General features: G+C 43.2%; 1 protein-coding gene across 1 annotated transcript; it reads right to left on the bottom strand.

The window, feature by feature from the left end:
• Positions 1–12,200: 12,200 nt before the first annotated feature.
• On the bottom strand, positions 12,201–19,252 carry LOC311025827 (protein phosphatase 1D-like). The gene is made up of 6 exons (XM_084028954.1): positions 18,560–19,252; positions 16,834–17,062; positions 16,565–16,689; positions 16,270–16,451; positions 15,856–16,083; positions 12,201–14,419 (listed from the first exon to the last, which is right to left on the bottom strand). Exons 1-6 carry the CDS (start codon positions 19,086–19,088, stop codon positions 13,991–13,993), a joined length of 1,722 nt encoding a protein of 573 aa, XP_083885080.1. The 5' UTR covers positions 19,089–19,252; the 3' UTR covers positions 12,201–13,990.
• Positions 19,253–20,408: the final 1,156 nt, after the last annotated feature.

Genomic DNA, 20,408 nt, shown 5'->3' with positions numbered 1-20,408 from the left:
GGTTCATATCATAATGTACACATTGTCAATGTGAGAATGTTAGCATGCTTATGTTAGCATTTACATTTACATTTAGGGCATTTTGCAGACGCTTTTATCCAAAGCGACTTACAATAAGTACATTTGTCGAAACAAAGAAACCACAACATATCATTGCCGATAAAGTAAGAGCTACAAATAGAAACAAGTGTTAGGTCCTCATCTGAGTAAAGTAGTAGCTGTTCAGCAAACATACCTTAAGAACAACAGCGCTATGATCAAAGTGCTATAGGTAAGGTTTTTTTTGTTGTTAGTGGGTCATGCTATGTAGAGTCGAGGTGAGTCTGAACAGGTGAGTCTTGAGCCTTTTTCGGAAGATGGCAGTGACTCTGCTGTCCTGACATTAGTCGGGAGTTCGTTCCACCACTGAGGACCAGAACAGAAAAGAGTCTGGACTTTGCTGAGCGACATTTGTTTGATTTCAGCGATGGTGGTACCAGCCGGCCAGCTGAAGTAGAGGAGCGAAGTGCTCGCTTCGGGGCATGAGGTTTGACCAGTGTTTGAAGGTAGATGGGTGCCGTTCCATTGATGGCCCTGAAGGCCAGTGTCATCGTCTTAAATGGATGCGTGCTGCAACAGGGAGCCAGTGTAGGTCACGGAGGAGGGGGTCACATGGGAGCATTTGGGTAGATTGAAGATAAGGCGTGCTGCAGCGTTCTGGATACGCTGCAATGGTTAAGCTGCAGTCTGTCAAGTTGTAACATGCTGAGATAAGGTGGACAAAGCATTAGAAACACTTTTAATATAAAACACAGTAAATCAATCCAGTGCAATATTACCGCAAAATACAGCCTGGAAAAACAAATGGAAAATTCAGCTGTTGAGCTATTATATTGCATTGCCTCTCACCATACAGGTGTTTTTTTCAAGCAAATAATGTAAAGTGAAGTTGGGCTTAATTTGGACAAATTCATCCGAACACCACAGCAGTCTAAGTGAGTTTGTTCAAGTAAATTCTGTACGTAATGGTTTCGTAAGCTTTGAACGCAAAAGATTCAGATCGATTCAAAGACGGAGAAAGACGCCTCCTACAGCATTTGAATTCGTATGCAATCGAGTGTGAACGGCTCGTGTGTGTGTTCTGCGAGAGAGAGAGACGCATTGTCTCCGAGATAAACCTAATGTCGTGGTAATGAACTTTGGGTTGCATTAACCCATTTGTGGCGGTGTTTCAAGCGCAGACTCTGAGCGTCTGGGATTCTTACTTAATCTAATGACAGAGAGGCAGAGCCACGACTAATTATGAGGAGAGGGCCATGTCATTGTTCTTGCTGCAGGGACTATAAATATAAAGGCCCAAATTGAATCAAGGCCTAATAGACACGCTGTAAGAGGCGCCATGTCAATTCTAACCATTTTAAAGCCTTGTGAACTCCCAGCGCAAAGTGGCTCTGGCTACAAAACATCCAATGGCCTTTGGAAAAAAAAAAGCATCTTTTGTCCACTTAATGGAATTAGGAAATATTTCTGCTTCCTAAACAAGTTAAACATTCGACTCATTGGCATGGCAGACAGACTTCTTATTTTAGAAATGGACGTTATGCTCAGTAGAGTTGAGTCCCTGTTGAGGCACCGTTGGACCACTGTAACTTTGTTTGTTTAGATTTATTGGATTTACAGGAGGACGTGTTTTCCTACAAATTAATTTAGCAGGCTTTCTGGGGTACCGACTGACTATTCTTGCATATTTTTTTCAGACAGTTGTTGAATCAAATGCGTCTATATTGGAAGTGCAATCTTGCGATCTTAGATGAAAATGTACACTAACTAGTAAGGTGCAGTTGGATGTGATTAAATGGCTACAACCCACAATTGGCTAACCCCCAGTCTAGACACTGATGGCCTCACGCCAAGGTGTCTGCCCAATCAGCAGCAACAAGTAGTTCAGTTAGCTTTTAGCGGTTAACCGAACACATCGTCCAAAATGGTAAAAGTGGGTTTTTTTCATATAGCTGCCGTACTGGTAGCACGTCATGTCTGACTAAGGACATTATTTATAACAAATGTTTAGAACTTTCTCCTCTGGGACACTTCAGCTCTCTGCTTTCTTTGCTGCATCAGACTTGCTATTAAATCATTTACTCCACGTCTTTCTAAGCCTGCCACTCCTGTGCATTTTCTGGTATCCAAAATCCCATCAGACAGCCAGCAGAAGGCTTTTGTAGAGCTGCTTTTGTCAGTCATCTTTACACCGCCTCACCTAAAAGTTAATTTGGAACTGGTAAGTGTCTTCTAAGGGACCTTTCATAGCCAAATAAGGCTGCCGCCGTGCCATCTGACAGTGGTTGAAGGGACCTGAGAGGACAAGAGGGCTCCACAGTACTCAATATTACATGGCAGTCAGTGCAGCTGTGTGGCACTGCAGCTCCCTTTAGGTACAAAGTAACAGTCTCCCATTTTTACATCAGTATATGTGTATTGTTTCAAATCTTCCTCATGTTTTACATTGATATGATAGAACAACATATGAAGTAACATGGCTAATTGTATTGGTATCGAGGCTATGGTATCACAAGGTAGCCCCGCCCTAAAGCATGCTGCGTTATCGTCTGTTTGACTCTAAATGGACAATAATTAACTAAACTGACATCATGCAGGTATAGAAGAAGACTTGAAACTAGTGATTGAGACCGTAATTTTCCATGCAATCGGTCTTCTTTTTGCACCCAGAGGAGTCGCCCCCCAATGGCCAGTGGAGTGAATGCCAGTTTAAGGCACTTGGCTTCACTTTTCAGAACTGGAGGTTGCCGCTTGGTAGCAGCACAGATTAGCATTAGCAAACATCCAGCCAGGCTCTTTCTGTTATATTACGTGAAATCCTCGTAACATATCGATAGCAATGAATACATTAAATGCTCTGATATAAAAGTTAAAAAAAATTGTAATCTGTGGCCGTGGCAGGACTTTAAAACCCCCATCCAATCCAAAAAGTCAGGCCTGGAGAAAATAATTGGACAGCCTGCCTGTCTGTCAAAGCTTGCATCCTGATTGAATGCCAATCTCAAGCACTCGTTTGTGCGGGGCGGGACCTTTTCAGTTGGGTGATGCGTTCAAAGTCGAATTCTCTGTGGTTTTTCTAAATGACATACTCTGTCTTTAATGTGTTTACCTTTTATTCTTTGTGTTTTTATTAAGTGTGACAAATTAAGGTCTCGAACTAGAACTGTGGTATGTTTGTGGTGTGTTTCAATTTCAAGTTGTTTTAGAGCAAAATTGACCGACTGTTATATCAGCATGTTAGTTTTACCATCGACCACACAAACATCTTTCCAATAGCTGGTGGTGACTTATTGCCACTCCATCATATCTTTGTTATTGAATCTGATTGTGGGACATTACTTGTTGCAGTTATGTTTCATAAGGTGGTTGCATCAAAAACTTAAATCCCAACAAGTGGATGATTTTGTGCGGCAGCACCACATTGTTCGCTATGCTCATACCTCAGAGTATCAAACAACGTCCACTTTATATGTTTTTAGATGATCATGTGTCCAACAGTCTGATAAAAAGCGGTCTGACTGGGGAGTTGAACGTGCGTCACTAGACCTGCGTCATATGCTGGCCTGCTGTCTGAAAATGCTATTAGTTTGGTGTTCTGGCATGCTGACATTTGTTAATGAGCACTGAACACAAAGAGGCTGAGGCTGCTTGGAATGTCATTACGTTTGCAGGTATTTGGTCATGTCCCGTGAAAAAAAATGATCTTCCAAGTGACTACAAGTTACCCTGTGAGGGACATGAATATCGGCACTGAATTTCATGGTAAACTGGAAAACAAAGGGGATCCCCAAAGTGATTTGGATCAGTCCTCGTGGCTCATGGCTACTTGATATATGGTGACCCATCAAGGTCACCCATGCGTTCTGTGGATAGAATAACGAAATCAAGGAAGGAAATTAAATCAACGGGAGGGATATTCTAGTATCTACTATCAATAATATCACATGTTTATAAAAAAAGCTTCTGCTCCTTTCCCCCCAGTGTACAGCCAAATCACAACCAGAAAATTATACAATTAAATGCCAAGTTTTGCTCCTCGATGAGTGAAGCAATGCAATTCAATGCAATTCACTGCTGCTCTGTTCGCAAGTGACAGAGAGACCTACAAACAGACAAACAGTAATGCTCCTGTTTTACTACAAAAATGGCTGTAAGGCCGTAACAATGTTCCATTTTTATTTTAGCACAAACCATGATCTTTTTTCTTACCGTACCAAAGTGGTTTAGTTGCCAACAGTAATCGTGGCATTGCGTACGTCTGCAAATGTGATACTGAGGCTGATACGAAACATATTTATGGAACATATTTCTGGTTCAGAAGTGACAACATTCATCATATCCCGTGGTTTTGTAGGAACGTACCGATGCCAATTTTTTTCCTGGCAACCGGGTTGCAAGATTAGGGCTGCAGCGAGGCAGACATTATATCAGACCACGGTGGGAAAGAAGCAGTTGAGCCAGGGAAACGTCGTTCAGACTCGGCTGCAGTGAGATCACAAAGACAGGCGTTTAAATGTAACCTATGTGTCTTTTTGAACTGTCCCATCTGAGCTCCTGTATTACAGGACGAAGAGCTCAGAGAACGGAGAGGACTTCAGAGTTGACTTGTTGAGTGAGATTGGGAATGGATTTATTCTTAAATTAAATTCTCAAATTAAATTAGCGTCTCCTTGGTCTTAAAGGAATTGAACTTGAGACACTTTCCGTTACGACTTGTAAGTGTTGCTTCAGATGATTTGTGTCTTGTCAGATGGAATCTCTCTTGTGATGACCCTAGATTTTTGCCGTGACTGAGTCATGGCGCCCGGGGATTGACCATCGGTGACCTTACATTCCCCCGAAAAGATTAAGATCTACACAGAAAACTATTATACTACTATATTCAGTCAGCTTTCGAAGATGCAACCTATACAACTGAAACATCCTGGCAAAAAAAACAAACATTTTATTTTGTTTGACTTTTATTAGCTGTTTATACTATTACAAAGCACACAAAGCAGGGCTGTGGCTCAACGGGCGGAGAGTGTCGTCCCTTTAACCACAAGGATGGCTCCTAGTGTCTGCACGTCAAAGTGTCCTTGAGTGAGACATTGCAGAGAGCTGGGGGGGCTTACAGCAATGTAATAGTCATAGTAAAACATTTTTACACACACGTACACAATCCATTATCCTTGTCATCTAAGATTGTCAGTGAAGGCACCGGACTGCAGATCCCATTCGGTCACACCCTGTCACAGACTCTTGGGCTACTCCTGTGCCAATGTCAATAGCTCAATAGTCTTTACAGGATAGCTGAGGTGTGTGTGTGTGTGTGTGTGTGTGGGTGTGTGTGTGTGTGTGTGTGTGTGTGTGCGTGTGTATGTGCGTGTGCATGCGTGTGTTGTTTTGGCTCCGTACAGCTGGAGTCTGCTCTCCTTTTCAGGCCGTGTGTTGAGTTGCTGAGAGTGTTAAAAGCAGCAGTGACAGAGGAGGCGTTGGACAGCTCCCAGGCTCCGCCACGCCGTCCTGCCTCCCCTCTCACCTTAATCCAAACTGAAAAGACAACACGTCCTCGCAACATAAATTCACTGACTTGAGAGCTGCCTCCATCGCCAGCAGGGAAGTAGGAATGAGATGAGTCAACTGTTTCTTTTCACTTCTCGCCTCTGTGTGTGTGTGTGTGTGTGTGTGTGTGTGTGTGTGTGTGTGTGTGTTTTGCTTCTGTGTGCATCTGTGTGTTTCATGCATGTAGCCAGATTTGGCACGGACGAATAAAAGACTAATGGGAAGATCAGTCACTCAAATAGGTTCCTTTTGTACATGCATTTCCCACATCAAGGCTTTTAGGGATGATAGGTGCATTGTATCTCCCTTTCCAGATTTACAGAAATATTTATTTTTCTTTTAACAATTTTGTTTTTAATTTGGTGTATATTCTGTTTGTGACATTTTTATGACTAAGGGCCCTATTCAAATTGCAACAACAGTTGCAAAGCAGGACTTGGACAGTTTGGGTGTCTCCAAACGAACCTGCTATTTACCATTAGGATTAGGACCATTTACCATTTACCATTTTGGTCCATGCGCAGCTGCAGGAGGGCAAAGTTCAAAAATATAAATCTATAAATATAAATGTATTTTCTCTGTGCTGATAAAACCATCAGACAGAGCAATGGTGGCCACATTTCACTTTAGGAATACTTCAGGGCAGTGTCATCAAATTGAATTTAGGCTCACACAAAACATTTATTCATTGGTATTTATTATATGGAGACAGATTCATGAGGCGAAGGTCTGCACACTGTTTAATCAGGCCAGTGGGATGACTAACAGACCTTCTCACCAAAGCCAGTGAGCAGTGTGCTTTCTGTAAGCAGCAGGTGTCAGGCAGGATAACGCCTTGCTTCACAGCGATGACCCTCTATGGCGTTATAATCCAGGCTTCAGCGGTTTGATCGGAGTAAGAGCATTACAAGCGATGCAAGGTCACACACAGTTCTGTGTCACGGTTGCATATGGTGACAAAACGTCTTTAAATAAGTGCTTCCCCCCCCCACACACTGCTAACTTCTCAGCACGTCAGCTTGGTTAGCCAATCATTACGTGTCACACTATTTCCCCACCAAATCTCCTTAGGTTTGACAGCTCAAACCAGCCTTGGTCATGGTTTTTCAAACATTTTAAAAGCATCCTGGCTTTTGTTGTAACAATTACATGAAGGAAGTAAAAAGTCACATTTTAAAAGATTAATAATAATCTTTAATGGCAATTAAGGTCACCTTACATCCCACAAGCAGCAAATCTCCAGCATACAATAAGCAGCAATGAGAATAAATCAGTATAAACGGATCACCCTGGTTCTTGCCTCAATGCGCCCAAACATGCAACATTAGTGATCACATGTTCTCTCAAACACTGGCAGATTACTGACACCTTGTCATGCTAATTTGCCTTAAACCTCCTCCTCATGTGTGTGAAAAGCCACAGGACCTAAAGACGTCCTTAAGCTCAACAAACCTCTAAATCTAACACCAAAATGAGAACACGCAATCGTAGGGTCCCATTTCTCACCAGTGTGGACGTCTGTGCCGTGTATTGCCGAAGCAGGGAAATGGAAAGCAGCCATGGTTGATATTATTATTTATGGCTGCGGTTTAACTTTGAACTGATGAAGTCATTAGAAATACGTGAGAAATGAATTAAACGGAACTTATTTCTAACATTTCACATAAATTTTTTTTATTTTAACCACTAAAAAACATGATGGTATATTAAGGCTTTTGGGTAGGTGGACCATCTTCACTCCTCTTGCCATTGTGCTGCTTGAAAAAGATATCGGGTTGCAGAAATCGAGTGATGAGAAGTGAATATGATTTTGTAGCAGCATAAAGTAGCTAGATTTTATTTGAAAAGTTCAACCCTGTTGGAATCTAATGAAAGACACTCTGTCCTATAATGTCCTAATTGTTCCTTTGCAACACTGGCCCTATGCTGATCAGTTGACTGGTCGTCATCATCGGTTTGGAAAAGAAAACACATGTTAACATAAGGTGTATTGTGATCGGATTGTTATCGGGTTACCAAGACCACATCTGGAGTAAATGAAGAAGAAGAACAGCTAACCGTCCTAAGAGCTAAGAGAGCCAGGCAGAAAGAACAAGTAGCCTGCTAAAAGCAACGTGGGCGTAATCAGGAAAACACTCATTAATAGCAGGAAAATGTTGCCATAAGTGGATCGGACGTTAATTTACAGATATTCAGATTGAGATCACATGTTAATACCATGGATGTTCAAAAAGAGCTGGATGGAGCCTTATAACAAATATTACATAAAATAAAACATAAAAACGTGACGCTCCTCTTTGTTGGGCATAAGGTGGACATTAAGTTCACTCGATGACACCATCTCAGATTACGTTCGCTCTACGCACACGTGCTGCAACGGGCAGAAAAGAGTGACTTTGAGCTGCAGGCAACTGGGTCGAGTGAGTTTTTGTCTACGAGCAAGAGAGCGAACAAGTGAAAGAGGTCACGGAGAGAGGCGCTGCCGGACCCCGACGAAGCAGCCAGCGAGGCTGATGACGAGTGTGTGAGGGGGTGAAGGTGCAGTCCCTCTAAATGAGTGACTCGTGTCTGAAGTGCCATCGGGAAGGTCCATGTGATCCTGGTCAACACGGGCCATCCAGTTGGGAAAGCATGGATGCGAAGCCAGACCTCATGATCCGCGTACAAAGGGAAGCCATTGTGTTGCAACAAGCCTCCCCCCATTCAGCAACCGTCGTCGAGATGAACGAGAAACATTCCGATTCATCACAAGACGCGGGTAAACCACACCAGGGCCACACAGAAGCCGAGAGTTTGATTTGAACAGGACATGAGTAGAATGATAATGAAAGGAGGATTGTGAGTTCGGGAAAGTCCGAGTCCAGTGTGAAATTAACAAAGAATCATTTTTCCACGGTGGGAAAAAAAACAAAGTGTATTTGTGTGATCCTGCATGCCTTCTTTGAGTCAGAGCTAAAAAGGAGGGCACGTCACCTCCCATCATCCGGAAGAGTCTTTCTCCTCATAGCACTTACTCCGGAGCCTCCCAGGAGTGGCAGAGGGCGAGCCATTAAAGGCCTGCTGAAACACTACTGATACTGTCAGGAGGAGACAAGAGACATGAAGAGGAACAAGCGAGGCAGGCTCCAGACTGTGACACTCAGGCCCACGGCGCTCCCTGCTCCTGTCCACGCCGAGCGTTACGGTGCCGGATGAGCGGCGGCCTAATTTAATAATCAAAGTTTCATGGCGCACTGATATGAAGCGACTTGCAAATGTTATATTCCAAGAGACAGACGAGAGAGTGAGGGTAGCAGTCAGAACAGGTGGGTGACAAATTAAAGGGAGAGACGACATAAAGTGAGTAAGCTTGAGTTTCAGGTCTGTTTGCATTTCTATTCATTTACTCAGGTTTTTCTTTCAATCTGTCTGCATCTGCTCACTACGCATGGTGAACATGTTGTGTGTGATTAGAGGATGATAGAGATATATTTGTACAGCTCGTTTCCTCAGCATGTAGCAGATTCTATAACAGAGCCACTGTATGATGAAATATTGCAATAAATTTGTTTCTACAACAGCTGTACGCAATTCAGACATCTTTACAGCCAAATACAGCCAAGTCTTAAGCTAGAGATCCACTTTGGACTGAAATATCTTTTAGACCTATTAGATGAATTACTATGATGTTTTTGAGTGAAAAATGTGGTTGTACTTTTTGTTTAGTGTAAATAGTGCAAATATTAGCATGCAAGCACAAAGTAAAATGGTGACCGTGGCAAATAGTACACCTGCTAAACATCAGCAGGTTTGCATTGTCAGTAAGAAAGACAAAAGAAAAATCTTGTAAACATCCAATCTCGCTTCCAAGTGTTCTATATCTGATAAAAGTGTATTAAATCCACCATTCAAAGGTGCATGATGGGGGATATCTTCCACACGGCTCTCAACATGGCAGCGGCTAGCAGCTAACGGTGCTAAGATCACAAACAGCTACAACCACAGTAATGACAGAGCTAACAGTGTTAACCTCATTACAAAGTCAAGTCGTTTGCTGCTTATGCTCTGACATGTTTAATTTAGCACCGTTTAACTATAAGCTGCTAGCATTGGGTATTCAGAGGTGGGAAAAGAAAAGGCTGGACCCTCTAACCTGTATTCTGATCAGGAGTCTGAATCGGGAAAGGAAAGGTATATCTGTATTCACGCTCCGAGTCCCCCTAGTCTGCCGTGATGATGCTTATTTGTGGGAAACAGGAGGAGGGGGAGTAGGAGGAGAGGTGGTGGACAGCGATATGCTCCACTGGCTGATGTACAGTGACAGACTGTCTGCTGTAAGAGGGGGATGTTGCATGTTAGGCAGGTCAGCAGATGCTGGGCTGACAGTCAATGAAATATTCAAGTCAACATGGATCTGATGTCTGTAATATCTTAGAAAGAGACTCTTTGTAAGGACAATAAATGTGTTCCTAAAGTGCAGTATATGTCACTCTGACAACATGACAGGAAAGAATTACCAGAATGGATGGATGGATGGATGGATGGGCTGAGGTACAGTCTGGCCTCATTTCTTTCAATCTACCAGTATATGACAACACCTTTCTCCTTTGAAAGAGTAAAGCGCAAAGTGCAAAAATGTTTGCAAATCTCAACTCCCCTTTGATTTACAAATTGACTTCTAAGTGAGGTTTGACAGGTCATCTCAATTGAAGGTCTACTTACATGCTTGTTGGAAAAGGAGGGAAAAGAGGTGATCTGTTATTAAATCTAGATTTGTTTCAAAGTTTCAACCACATGATGTAGAAAAGATGCTATGTTACTGACCTTGTCGGACAGAATTTAAATTGTAGACGTGTGTGTTACATCCTGTTTTATTTTGCTGTTTCCTGTTGAACCACCTGAGCCAATCATATGATTGGCCCGACACCTGTGCTGACTGAGGATACGTAGACAGGCCCTTTTGTTCAGCTCTCCCTCCACCCTGCTGCAGCAGCACCTCCGTGCTCCTTAGATGTTGTTTTTTTCATTTATTAAATACAATTGCTCAACCTCCTGTGTTGAGGATCCTGAATCTAGTCCTTTAGTTTTCTAGTTGGTTAGCGAGGTCATTCACAAGCAGCCACATGAAGTAGCTGGAGAGGCACCACTTGGGTTATTTATGTGTGATCACCCTGGGGTGACCTGATGCATTGCTGTAGATAAAAAGGTAAAGTAAGGTAGTAACCCTGCAGGTAACTTTGAGGAGAGGGAGGAAGGGTTTCTGGGAGGCTAGACATGTCATGCCTTTAGGCTTTAGTCTTAAGGCACACTCACTCTAGGCCCAGTAGCCCCGTACCGGAGACGTTTGGGATTTGATGGCATTTGGAGTTGGTGTAAGGAGTTGGATGAGTTTACTCCTGCAGGAAGATGTTCGCTCTTAAGGCAATTTAAGAAAAGAGATGAGCAGGGTGTGCTGTGAAAGATTTGAGCTGCCTAATGAGGAGACTACTGATGCATCCTCTGAGGCAGGAGCAGGCTGAGTTGTGGCAGAAGATCCATGAGGCTAAAGACAGAGCTTCAGGGACGAGGGAGCAGGATCTAAAGCTGCAGTTGAGGGACATCTTGAGAATGAATTGACTTTCATACGAGGGAGAAGTCAAAGAGACGGTTTGAAGCTCAGACAAGACGTAGTGTAATCAATACATTTCATGACAAACGAGCAGTTGATTCTTTTGGAAGGACTACAAAATGTTGTGGTTTCCACTTATTCAAGTGATGTGATGGCTTAAAGGCACAATCAGTGAGATAAAACCTCAGCACTCCTGTGTTGTCTGCAAAGTTCCTCCATTTATAGAAAGGGAAGACCAGATGGGAGTCCTTTCTCCTGTCAGGAACCAGGCCGCATGGTAGTGACCGCCACTGTGAGGGTCAACCTCATTCTAGGCAACAACCTTGCTGGCAAAGAGGTGTTTCTGCCACCAGTTTTGCCTCCTGAACAGCCAACGCCAAAGACACCCGTCTTGTGTCTCGAAAAGCATGTCGACTTGTCTGAAATATTTATTGTTGATCCTCCATTTGCAGCCGAGTCAAAGCTGGTTTGAGCAGTCGAACATGAGTGGCACGGATAATTAACCACTGCCTTTAATCTGGGTGTTCCCGCTGAAACTCCACCGCTGCTGGGTAGAGAATGTCACAGACGGCTGGTCCTTCCTTCAACGTTTTTCAGCCTTCGAACCAAAAGAATGAGCCAAATAAACACCAACACTGTGGTGTTTAGCTTCTATTCGTTTATTTCAATACACCTGCATGCAGTACAGCATCTCTATTATCATGTTTGATGTTGAGCTGTAACAAGACATTAAGAGACTAGTGACTGCACACACACACACACACACACACACACACACACACACGGTTTAATCCTTTTACATCAGCGCCATCTACTGGAACACAAAACCCATTGCAACCTGTACAAATGCAAGCATATGTTCTGCGTCTGCACTCAAGCTACACAGTAGCTGAAAGCAATATAAACGTTGCCGCACCAACAAAGTTGATGAACACGTCATGTTACCAAACAGAAACATGCTAAGGTCACTCCACACGAGGGGGCTATATAGTGTTGTTTGAACATAGACACTGCAACGGACGTAACGGCGCCGATTGGAAAATGAGAACTTTTATTACAACACACAGACACTGTATATCCAGTCACTTTGAACACATGTAGCTTATACAGTTAGTCCTGAAAACTGGTTGCAGTGGACATGAAGCCAAACCCAAAAGTATTGTCATTGTCAAAAAAAAACAAACACACATGCCCATTAACATCCATTACCTCTGGACACTTCACGACATACAGTGTAGCTCTGAGCATGCCAGACTCCTGAAAAACCCCAATAACTTTGCATAATAAATGTACGATACAAATTTCTATTGCATATCGACGTGCTGTACAAAAAAACAACAAACTGCTCTGTAATGTAACATGAACCGGGTTTGGGAGCAGGTGTAGTATGCTGTAGTGTGGGTGGTGAAACGACATCGGTGTAAAGTGGAGGTGCACGATAAATGGTTCGAAGCTACAGCCACACCAACATAGACGCATCCTAGAGATTCTCAGGTGTTTTGAGTCCCAAACATGAAAACCTGTGAAAAGCACCTGTGACTCATTTGTGCTAAGGCAACGTCATTTTTTTTTTATGGAAAAGGAAGGCAAAAAAAAATAATCTGCTAAAACAGTAACGGAGCTGCCGTGTTAACACAAGTTAGAAATTCCCTATATATACACACCATGAGACGGGCCCGTCCCGCATTCGTACCATAAGGTGTTTTATGTGCGGATTAAAACAAGTTATGGGAGCAAACGTCACACAAAGGCTACAACACATGGACAGAAATAGAAAAGGCCTGTTGGATTGGTGTTAGCGCCGAGAGGACTGGATGTTATAGAAACAAAAGTCAAGGGCAAAGCGGACTTCTAACCACCTTTCAGTGAGGCACAGATATTGATCTTGGCTTTCACATCAGCACTCAATACAGTACCAATACCCATTGGCCAAATCACAAATGGACATGCCTGGAATGGAACGCTCCAGCAGAGGGAAAAAATGGTCTTGCAAAGTACAATAAAAGGGTCAGTTCACAGAAATCCCACGTATGTACACGGAGAGATCATACCACTAGCTAAATGAGTTTTTCTGATTTGGGTGAACAGACCCTTTGACACTTCCTCACAAGCTTTTCATATGATACACCAATTAGCTGCATTGCATTGTGATCATGACAGTACATAATTAGCCACTGCTAAACTTAAAACAATTAATACTTAAAACCAATACCCTCATCATTACCTCGGACCGTTGCTTGTCAAACTTCCATTATTTTGCATCCTACAGTATTACCACTAACAGGGGCTTCTATTGAACCCAATTAAACAATAAAAAGAAACCCCTAACAATGGCATAGTAGCACATTTCATCTAAGAAACAACTGGTCTGGGGTGTTGACCCCGATGAAGGAAAAGACTGGCATGTTGAAACACCCACCGAGTAAAAACCACCTAAAGTCAGATAAAAATCTAAGTTGGAAGATTGCACGTGTCACAATTTTGGTGGACCTGATGTCATCTCACATTGCAGTGTCTTCTTCCAAATAGGTCTTTTGGATACACTATACATACTTATACGTATGAAAATAGATTGTGTATATTGAATGGATCTAAAATGTCTGCAAACACTCCAATTTCGAGAGGGGGCAGGGAGAAGAGCGAGAAGCTTAAAACGGCAACACATTTAAAATCTCAAATTTTCTCACATATTTACAAAAACAAAAAGACTTTGTATAAAAAAGTATACATCTAGGAATAGGCCTGTGTCACACCCGAAGACACGATGCCGATTATCCGTCCAGCCTCAGGGCAAAAAACACTGTTTCTATGAGACAAGAATCAGCACACGCATAAGGTGGAGCTGCGGTGCTGTGGTAGGATGCTGCTTTCCTCGGAGGAGCCTCTTTTTTGAGTTTGACTGGATTGTTCACTTTGCATGTTGCTGTGCGGCGCCTCCTGGTGGAAACTGTCATCGGAGGTGCGGCCCAGCAGACGGGGAGGACCTCTGAGTTCGGGGTGTGCGTGTGGAGAACGGCGAGACCTTTTTAACGGAGGAGCGGGAGCAGCACAGTCCATTTGGGTTGTCGAGTCTTGCTTTTCGAAAACATTCACTGGGCTGCCTGAAGGGGGCAGTGTGGCCCTCACACAGTCGGTGTCAGGTAAGAGCTGTGCGGTGGCACAGAAAGCCGCTTCATACAGCCCGAATGCCTGCTCCAGAGCGGCTGGACTTCCTTTGAATGGGGAGGAAGCAGTCGCCGCATCACTCCGCTGGAATAAACAAACAAACAAAATACTAATTATTGTTTTTGTATTATCGTATTCTATTATAATACCCATGTGTTTTTCTACATGTAAATTCATTCATATTCTTTCTGTATTAATAAATGAGACACACAGATGAAAGTTGTTACAAATGGACGAAGACTAAAATAATGGAAATGTACAATAGTTTGACAAACAATTGGTTTAAGATGGTTGTTCAAATGGTTGGAAATCAAGTTTTTACGTGATAATGTAGATTGTAGAGAATGTAGACAATATATTATATAGGTCTGTGACTTCCACTTGAAAGAAAGCTGACATTGGGTAATTTGGGGAATAGAAGCACTCCCAGTGCTTTCCGTCTTGTTGCAATAAAATATGAAATGCTGTTCAAGGTATTAGGGGAGAAAGAAGAATGATCAAATGGCCATCTCCTCCTCCCAAAGGCATTTTTAAAGAGTTATGTAAGTACTAGTCTTCAGATACATATATATTTTGTTTTTAATCAAAATTTAATGAAGGGACAGAACAGAAAAGTTTATTCCATTTTGCACCTAATACCATAGTAATTTAAATATGAAAGGTGTGATATCCAGTATACTGTCATTGGATATTAAAATATATTTTAATAAGCCGGTCTGTCTGTCTCCCTCTACTGGCTGAACTGGGAAGAAGTTTTCAAGGTGGAATTGGTGATGGGAACAGTCGTTGTTTTTTGGTTTTTATTGGTTATCCACCTTTGAATTTTAAATACTGGGCAACACATTGAAAATAATTTTGTGTTCTACAGCTCTCTCATAGCAGTACAATATCAATACTCATAGAGAGAAGCAACCAGCTAAAAAGGAAGTTTGTCATCGTTGATATCCAGATATCTGTTGTTTTTGTCAACAAGAAAAGTCGGGTTATTCAGCTAATGAATCATATAAATCACTGGCTGGTCATATTGTGACACTGTGATACATTTTTAGAACTGAGCAGTCACCTCACTACCACTCCAGGCACGGCCATCCCTCATGATCTTCTCCATATATCTCATCTTCTTCAAAAAACATGTCATCCTCATGCTCCTCCTGTTGGCCCCGAAAACAAAGAGTGATTTGTTGAAAGCAACCCGCCACTGATCCGATACTGCTGGTACGACCTCAAGTCAACTGCCATTGGTGTCTAAAAACGTTCATACTTTAACCGGAGGTGAAATTATTAAACAGAATGACAATAAAAAATGGACTGGAATATATACAAAGGACGATACAGTGAATAGCAACAAACAAACATAGAAATATTCAGTGTATTTTATCCCCATTGTCAGAGTGGCCCTGAGGTACTTCCCCCAGCAGACTCTACATTTGGAAAATATGTAATATGTCCTTTTGTTGTATGTTTTAAATGGTTCATTCTAACATTACAAACGCAGGATGCAACAAAGCTACGGCACTGACCTTAGGGATGGCACATGTGTTATAAGTAGTTCCTGGGAATGGAACATGGTCCATTCCTGTAGACATGTCGACGACTATTTCATCTCGGTGCATAGGGATGGGGGGGCCTCCGCGCTCCTGTAGGGCCAGGACAATAACAGTTGTGTTGTCTGCACGGAGCATGCGCTCTTTCCAAAACAGTAGAGCCGTGCATCCCAGCCGGCGAGCGCAGGACATTCCCTTTGGTCCCTGGAAGGAAAAACAAACCGCAGACAGAAAAAGAAAAGTCATGATTTCATAAAATCCTGCTTTTAAAGCTTCCAGGCTCCAACGAGATAAATCCTGCGACTGCAACTTTACGCATCCTGTCAAAATCATTACAACATCACATTCCACTCTTGGGAATTGCGTCTTATTAGTTGTATAGTTACGTACCACCATTTTGTCGTGGCTGGAACACATATTGACAGCGTTCTTGGGCGGCATCATATTCCACAGTCCGTCGCTGCCGAGGATGACGTAGCGATGCCGGTGGGGGTCAAGGGTCATCATGGTGGTATCTGGCTCAGGTGAAACCACAAACTCCCCACTGTAGAAATCGTAGCTCCACAGATCACCTTAAAAAAAAAAAGATGACAAAATATTTTTTACTATTAAACAAAAACATACTTTTGACTAAAATACATCATTTTATGGACACTTAAGACGGTAAACAGGGTATCATCTTTACCAAGGGATCGGGCCACGGCCAGGAAGGGGATCTGGTCAATGACCGTACTCCTCCTCACAGGGCCGTTATGGGTCAGCCGGGGCCTCTTCCACACAACGCGGTTCACCCCAGACTTCTTCATTACACTGCAGTTACAAGAATAACACAACACGTTTCAACACAAAAGGAAAGCTCGACAGGAAATACAACAAAGTCTAAAGGAACAAGTGCTGATGTGATTTGGCTGTTGGACGTAGCCCCTGACCACAACTCAATCTTTGCCGACTCACCTGCCACCCAGTCGCTCAATCCGCTCTTTTTCTTTAGGGAGTTCAGGTTTATGGTCTTGTGTTATTTCAAGTGCCTGGAGCGTAATATCAGAGTCATTCTCTTGCACTCCAACCACCACTGCTGAATCTCCTACGTGGGCAACATACATGTGAACTCCGCGGATCACAATCACGCTGGCTGTGGTGCCGGATGTGCTGGGCAGGCCAGTAATAGTCTTTGGCCACTCCGCTGTAAGGGGGGGGGGGGGGGGACAAAAGGTTACATGATTAATGTTGCTCACTAATCAAATATTATACGGACAAAGTTGGTAAGGGAGACACTGTTGGTAGGGCAACAACACAATCCAAAATACTTACATAGTCAATGAAAAAACCACGTTCATCACGTTACCATACGGAAACTGCAACATACAGGCACAGGCTACTTACTACAACATCCATCCATCCATCCATCCATCCATCCATCCATCCATCGTCTACCGCTTATCCTGTATTCAGGGTCGCGGGGGGGCTGGAGTCGATACTTACTACAACATGAGTAGGGTATTTTGTTGTTTGTATTTTTTAACAAACAAATGTCCTTTCTGAGATTTAAGACAAAAGTAAGACTTTTGACAAAATGATCACTGGACACAACTAGGGAACAGGGTACATTGGAGCCAAGTAGAAAGTAGATTAAAGGTGGAAATACTTTCCTGGACTTATGTCTGATTTCCACTTTACACCAATGAATGCATCAGAGGATTGTCAATATAAGGAATAGGATAGTAAATATAAGCCTTTAATCTGGCATGAAAGGTGTTGATTTAGTCTACCCAGGCAAAGAAGCCTTTCCTTACATCCTACCACAATACATGTTAGCACAGGTGAGCACAAACAAACACACAAACTGTAGCTCGGCCTACAGGCGAGTCTGGGGCATCTGTGTACTAAGAACTTAGCAGCAGCTATACAGCCATAACCAAAGCAACTAAAGGAAATGGTTTGGTTCTGCATCTGCAGTATTTGTACTTAATTATACTGAACTGTCTTACTGCATCGACAGGAGTTCAGGAGTCAAGTAAAACAATTATTGTTCTCATTTTGCCCACGTAGAGGTTTATGGTGGCAATCACCATCACCATCACACTACTGATGAACACAATTCTGCTGGCCAAGGATCAGCTAGCCGAGCCATACAACGTGATAACCACATAAGCCTGGCTTAAATGGGTACATCAAGCTTATTTTTTTGAGAAATTCAGTTCCAGAACGCAGGGTTAAACACTTTTGACCCATGTTACCATAGAAACGTACCGCTGCATGCTACCCACGTGCCATGTAGGCCAATATTGCATTAATTTCCAGCAACTGAATAATACATACAGGGTGCACACAAGTGCAAGATCAACACTGACATTAAAATAACAACCTGATATAACCCTAACTTGACACAAAATGGATGTTATAATGCACAGACACAAAACTAAGCTTCCTTTCTGATCCACAATCCACTCCTATATAATGCTGTGAGGAAAATATCCACCAGAGCGGTCAGAGCGGTTGTGTCGACTCAGATGACAGCTCGTTCACTTGTGATGGGACGGTTCAGCCGCCAGAGGACCGGGCATCATCGGAGCAGCCGAGTGGGACGCAGCCTCATGTGACACGGTCTAACGATGGAGCTCAGACCGTGACAGCAAGACTGATGATAAATACAGGAGGGGGCTCAACTTTGACGACTTACGTAGCTCTTTCCACATGGCGTGGTGACAGGCGATGAAGCCTTTCTTGAGTGCGGCGCACACTTCACTGTGATCCTTCGACCAAAACCCCCGCTGCCTTTTCAATAAATCCCACAGGTTATCCCTCGCGAAGTGTGCCGCTTCTCGGCCCCCGTGGCCATCGAAAACGGCGAAAAAGGCGACGGACCTCCGAGTGTCGACTGTACGTTCTGCGACTTTGCCCTCCGACGCCGGCGCGCTGTTGTCGCCGCCGCTGCCGCCGCCGTCCTCCTCGGAGAGACTCTCTACCCACATCGCGGAGGCCGGGCCGGATTCGCCAGCAGCGTCCGGGTCGTGCGTCTCATTTTCAGTCTGTTTTGTGGGCTCACTCTCCGCTCTCCCCTGTCCTCCGTGTCCCTGCGACTTTGCATAATCTTCGACTGGCGACGGCTTCGGCTCGTACTCGATTCTTATCTCGACAACGTCCTCCATGTATTTCCTGCCCCCTTGCTCGGAAAACGCACTCATACGAAATATTATTCCCTCGTCCATGATGCGAACGCCGAGTGATTGTTATCTACGCAATAAAATGGCACATGTAGTGGCTAACTGTAGCTTACGAGCTAAATTTTGAAACGATTTTGCCGCGATTATATGGCCGAAGGCTTCCTTCCTTTTTGTTTATCTTCTCCGAGACGTCCCGCTGTACGTAATGACGTCATACTTTGTTTCCGCCTATCAACTTTGGGACCACGCACGGCACGCCAGACTATGCTGCTTTTACTGACACTGGGAAAATAAAAAAAAACATGCTGCAATCAGATTACAGACAAAAAAAACCCAAAAAACGATCCTCTTCATGACTCACTTGATGATATCATTCTCAATTTGTCATTGACGAATCCCAGCCGCTGGCCTTTTGTATTAGTGTGGTAAATCAGGAGAGCTTTATAAAATAGACACTTAAAGACACCGAAGAGACGTTTTGTACAGAATTCACCCCAGTATGGCAGAACGACAGCCAAAGTAAGAAAACAATATTTAAACTTTTTTTTTTCTGTTGTGACCATAGACTGTAATGTTGTGACGCAAATATACCTGTTCATAAGGAACATTACAGCTTGCTGTCGCTTTTAAATATTGGGAACGTGGCCATTGAATTAACTTAATCAACTGTGAATCAAGCTAACTCAAAACTAAGCTAACGTCATATATATACACTATCTAATATCTACTAAGCCCCACTACAACGTCAAGGTTCAACTCATGCTTGACAGACAAGAAGTAAACCACGTGTTTCGTTCTTTAGCAAAGCCATATTGGCTTTTACTGAAATTAAAAAGGCAGAAGAATTAAAAGCTGTGTAATTTTAATGGTCAACGATTGGAAGACAGTGTTATGAAGACTTGCCTGGAATAACTTCAATCTTTACTCCAGACATGCTCTGACCTGCTCATGCATGACTAAAGGCTTGCAACGTTTTGAATGACCTCAGACTTAAACTTTTTTGTTTTGCCTTAATTCCTAAAACTGCAGTGTGGGTGAATGCCCATGGGCCTCTTTAAAGGAGGTCATTCTGACATGTGAGCAGCAGAAGCACAGCTGTAAATGATTAAATGAATGATGCCTGGATTCCATTTAGCTGCTTCGTGTCTGGGATCCTGGTATCGTGTACGCTGGGCCCCCTGTCACACTGTCAAGGCTGCCTGGAGCACTGGAATGGAACGAAGCCATCGGTAATATTATTAGCAACACCTGTTGTTTTTCTACAACGCTGCAGAACAGAAATCTCCACCCCTCCCTTACATTTGTGGAGGCATGGTGGCAGAATTTAAGCCTTCTTCCTAAATCCACATGAATGGAAAGAATGTG

This window comes from Eutrigla gurnardus (assembly GCF_963514095.1).
Source record: "Eutrigla gurnardus genome assembly, chromosome: 15".
Taxonomy (NCBI): domain Eukaryota; kingdom Metazoa; phylum Chordata; class Actinopteri; order Perciformes; family Triglidae; genus Eutrigla; species Eutrigla gurnardus.
This window is presented reverse-complemented; position numbering and strand designations above follow the sequence as displayed.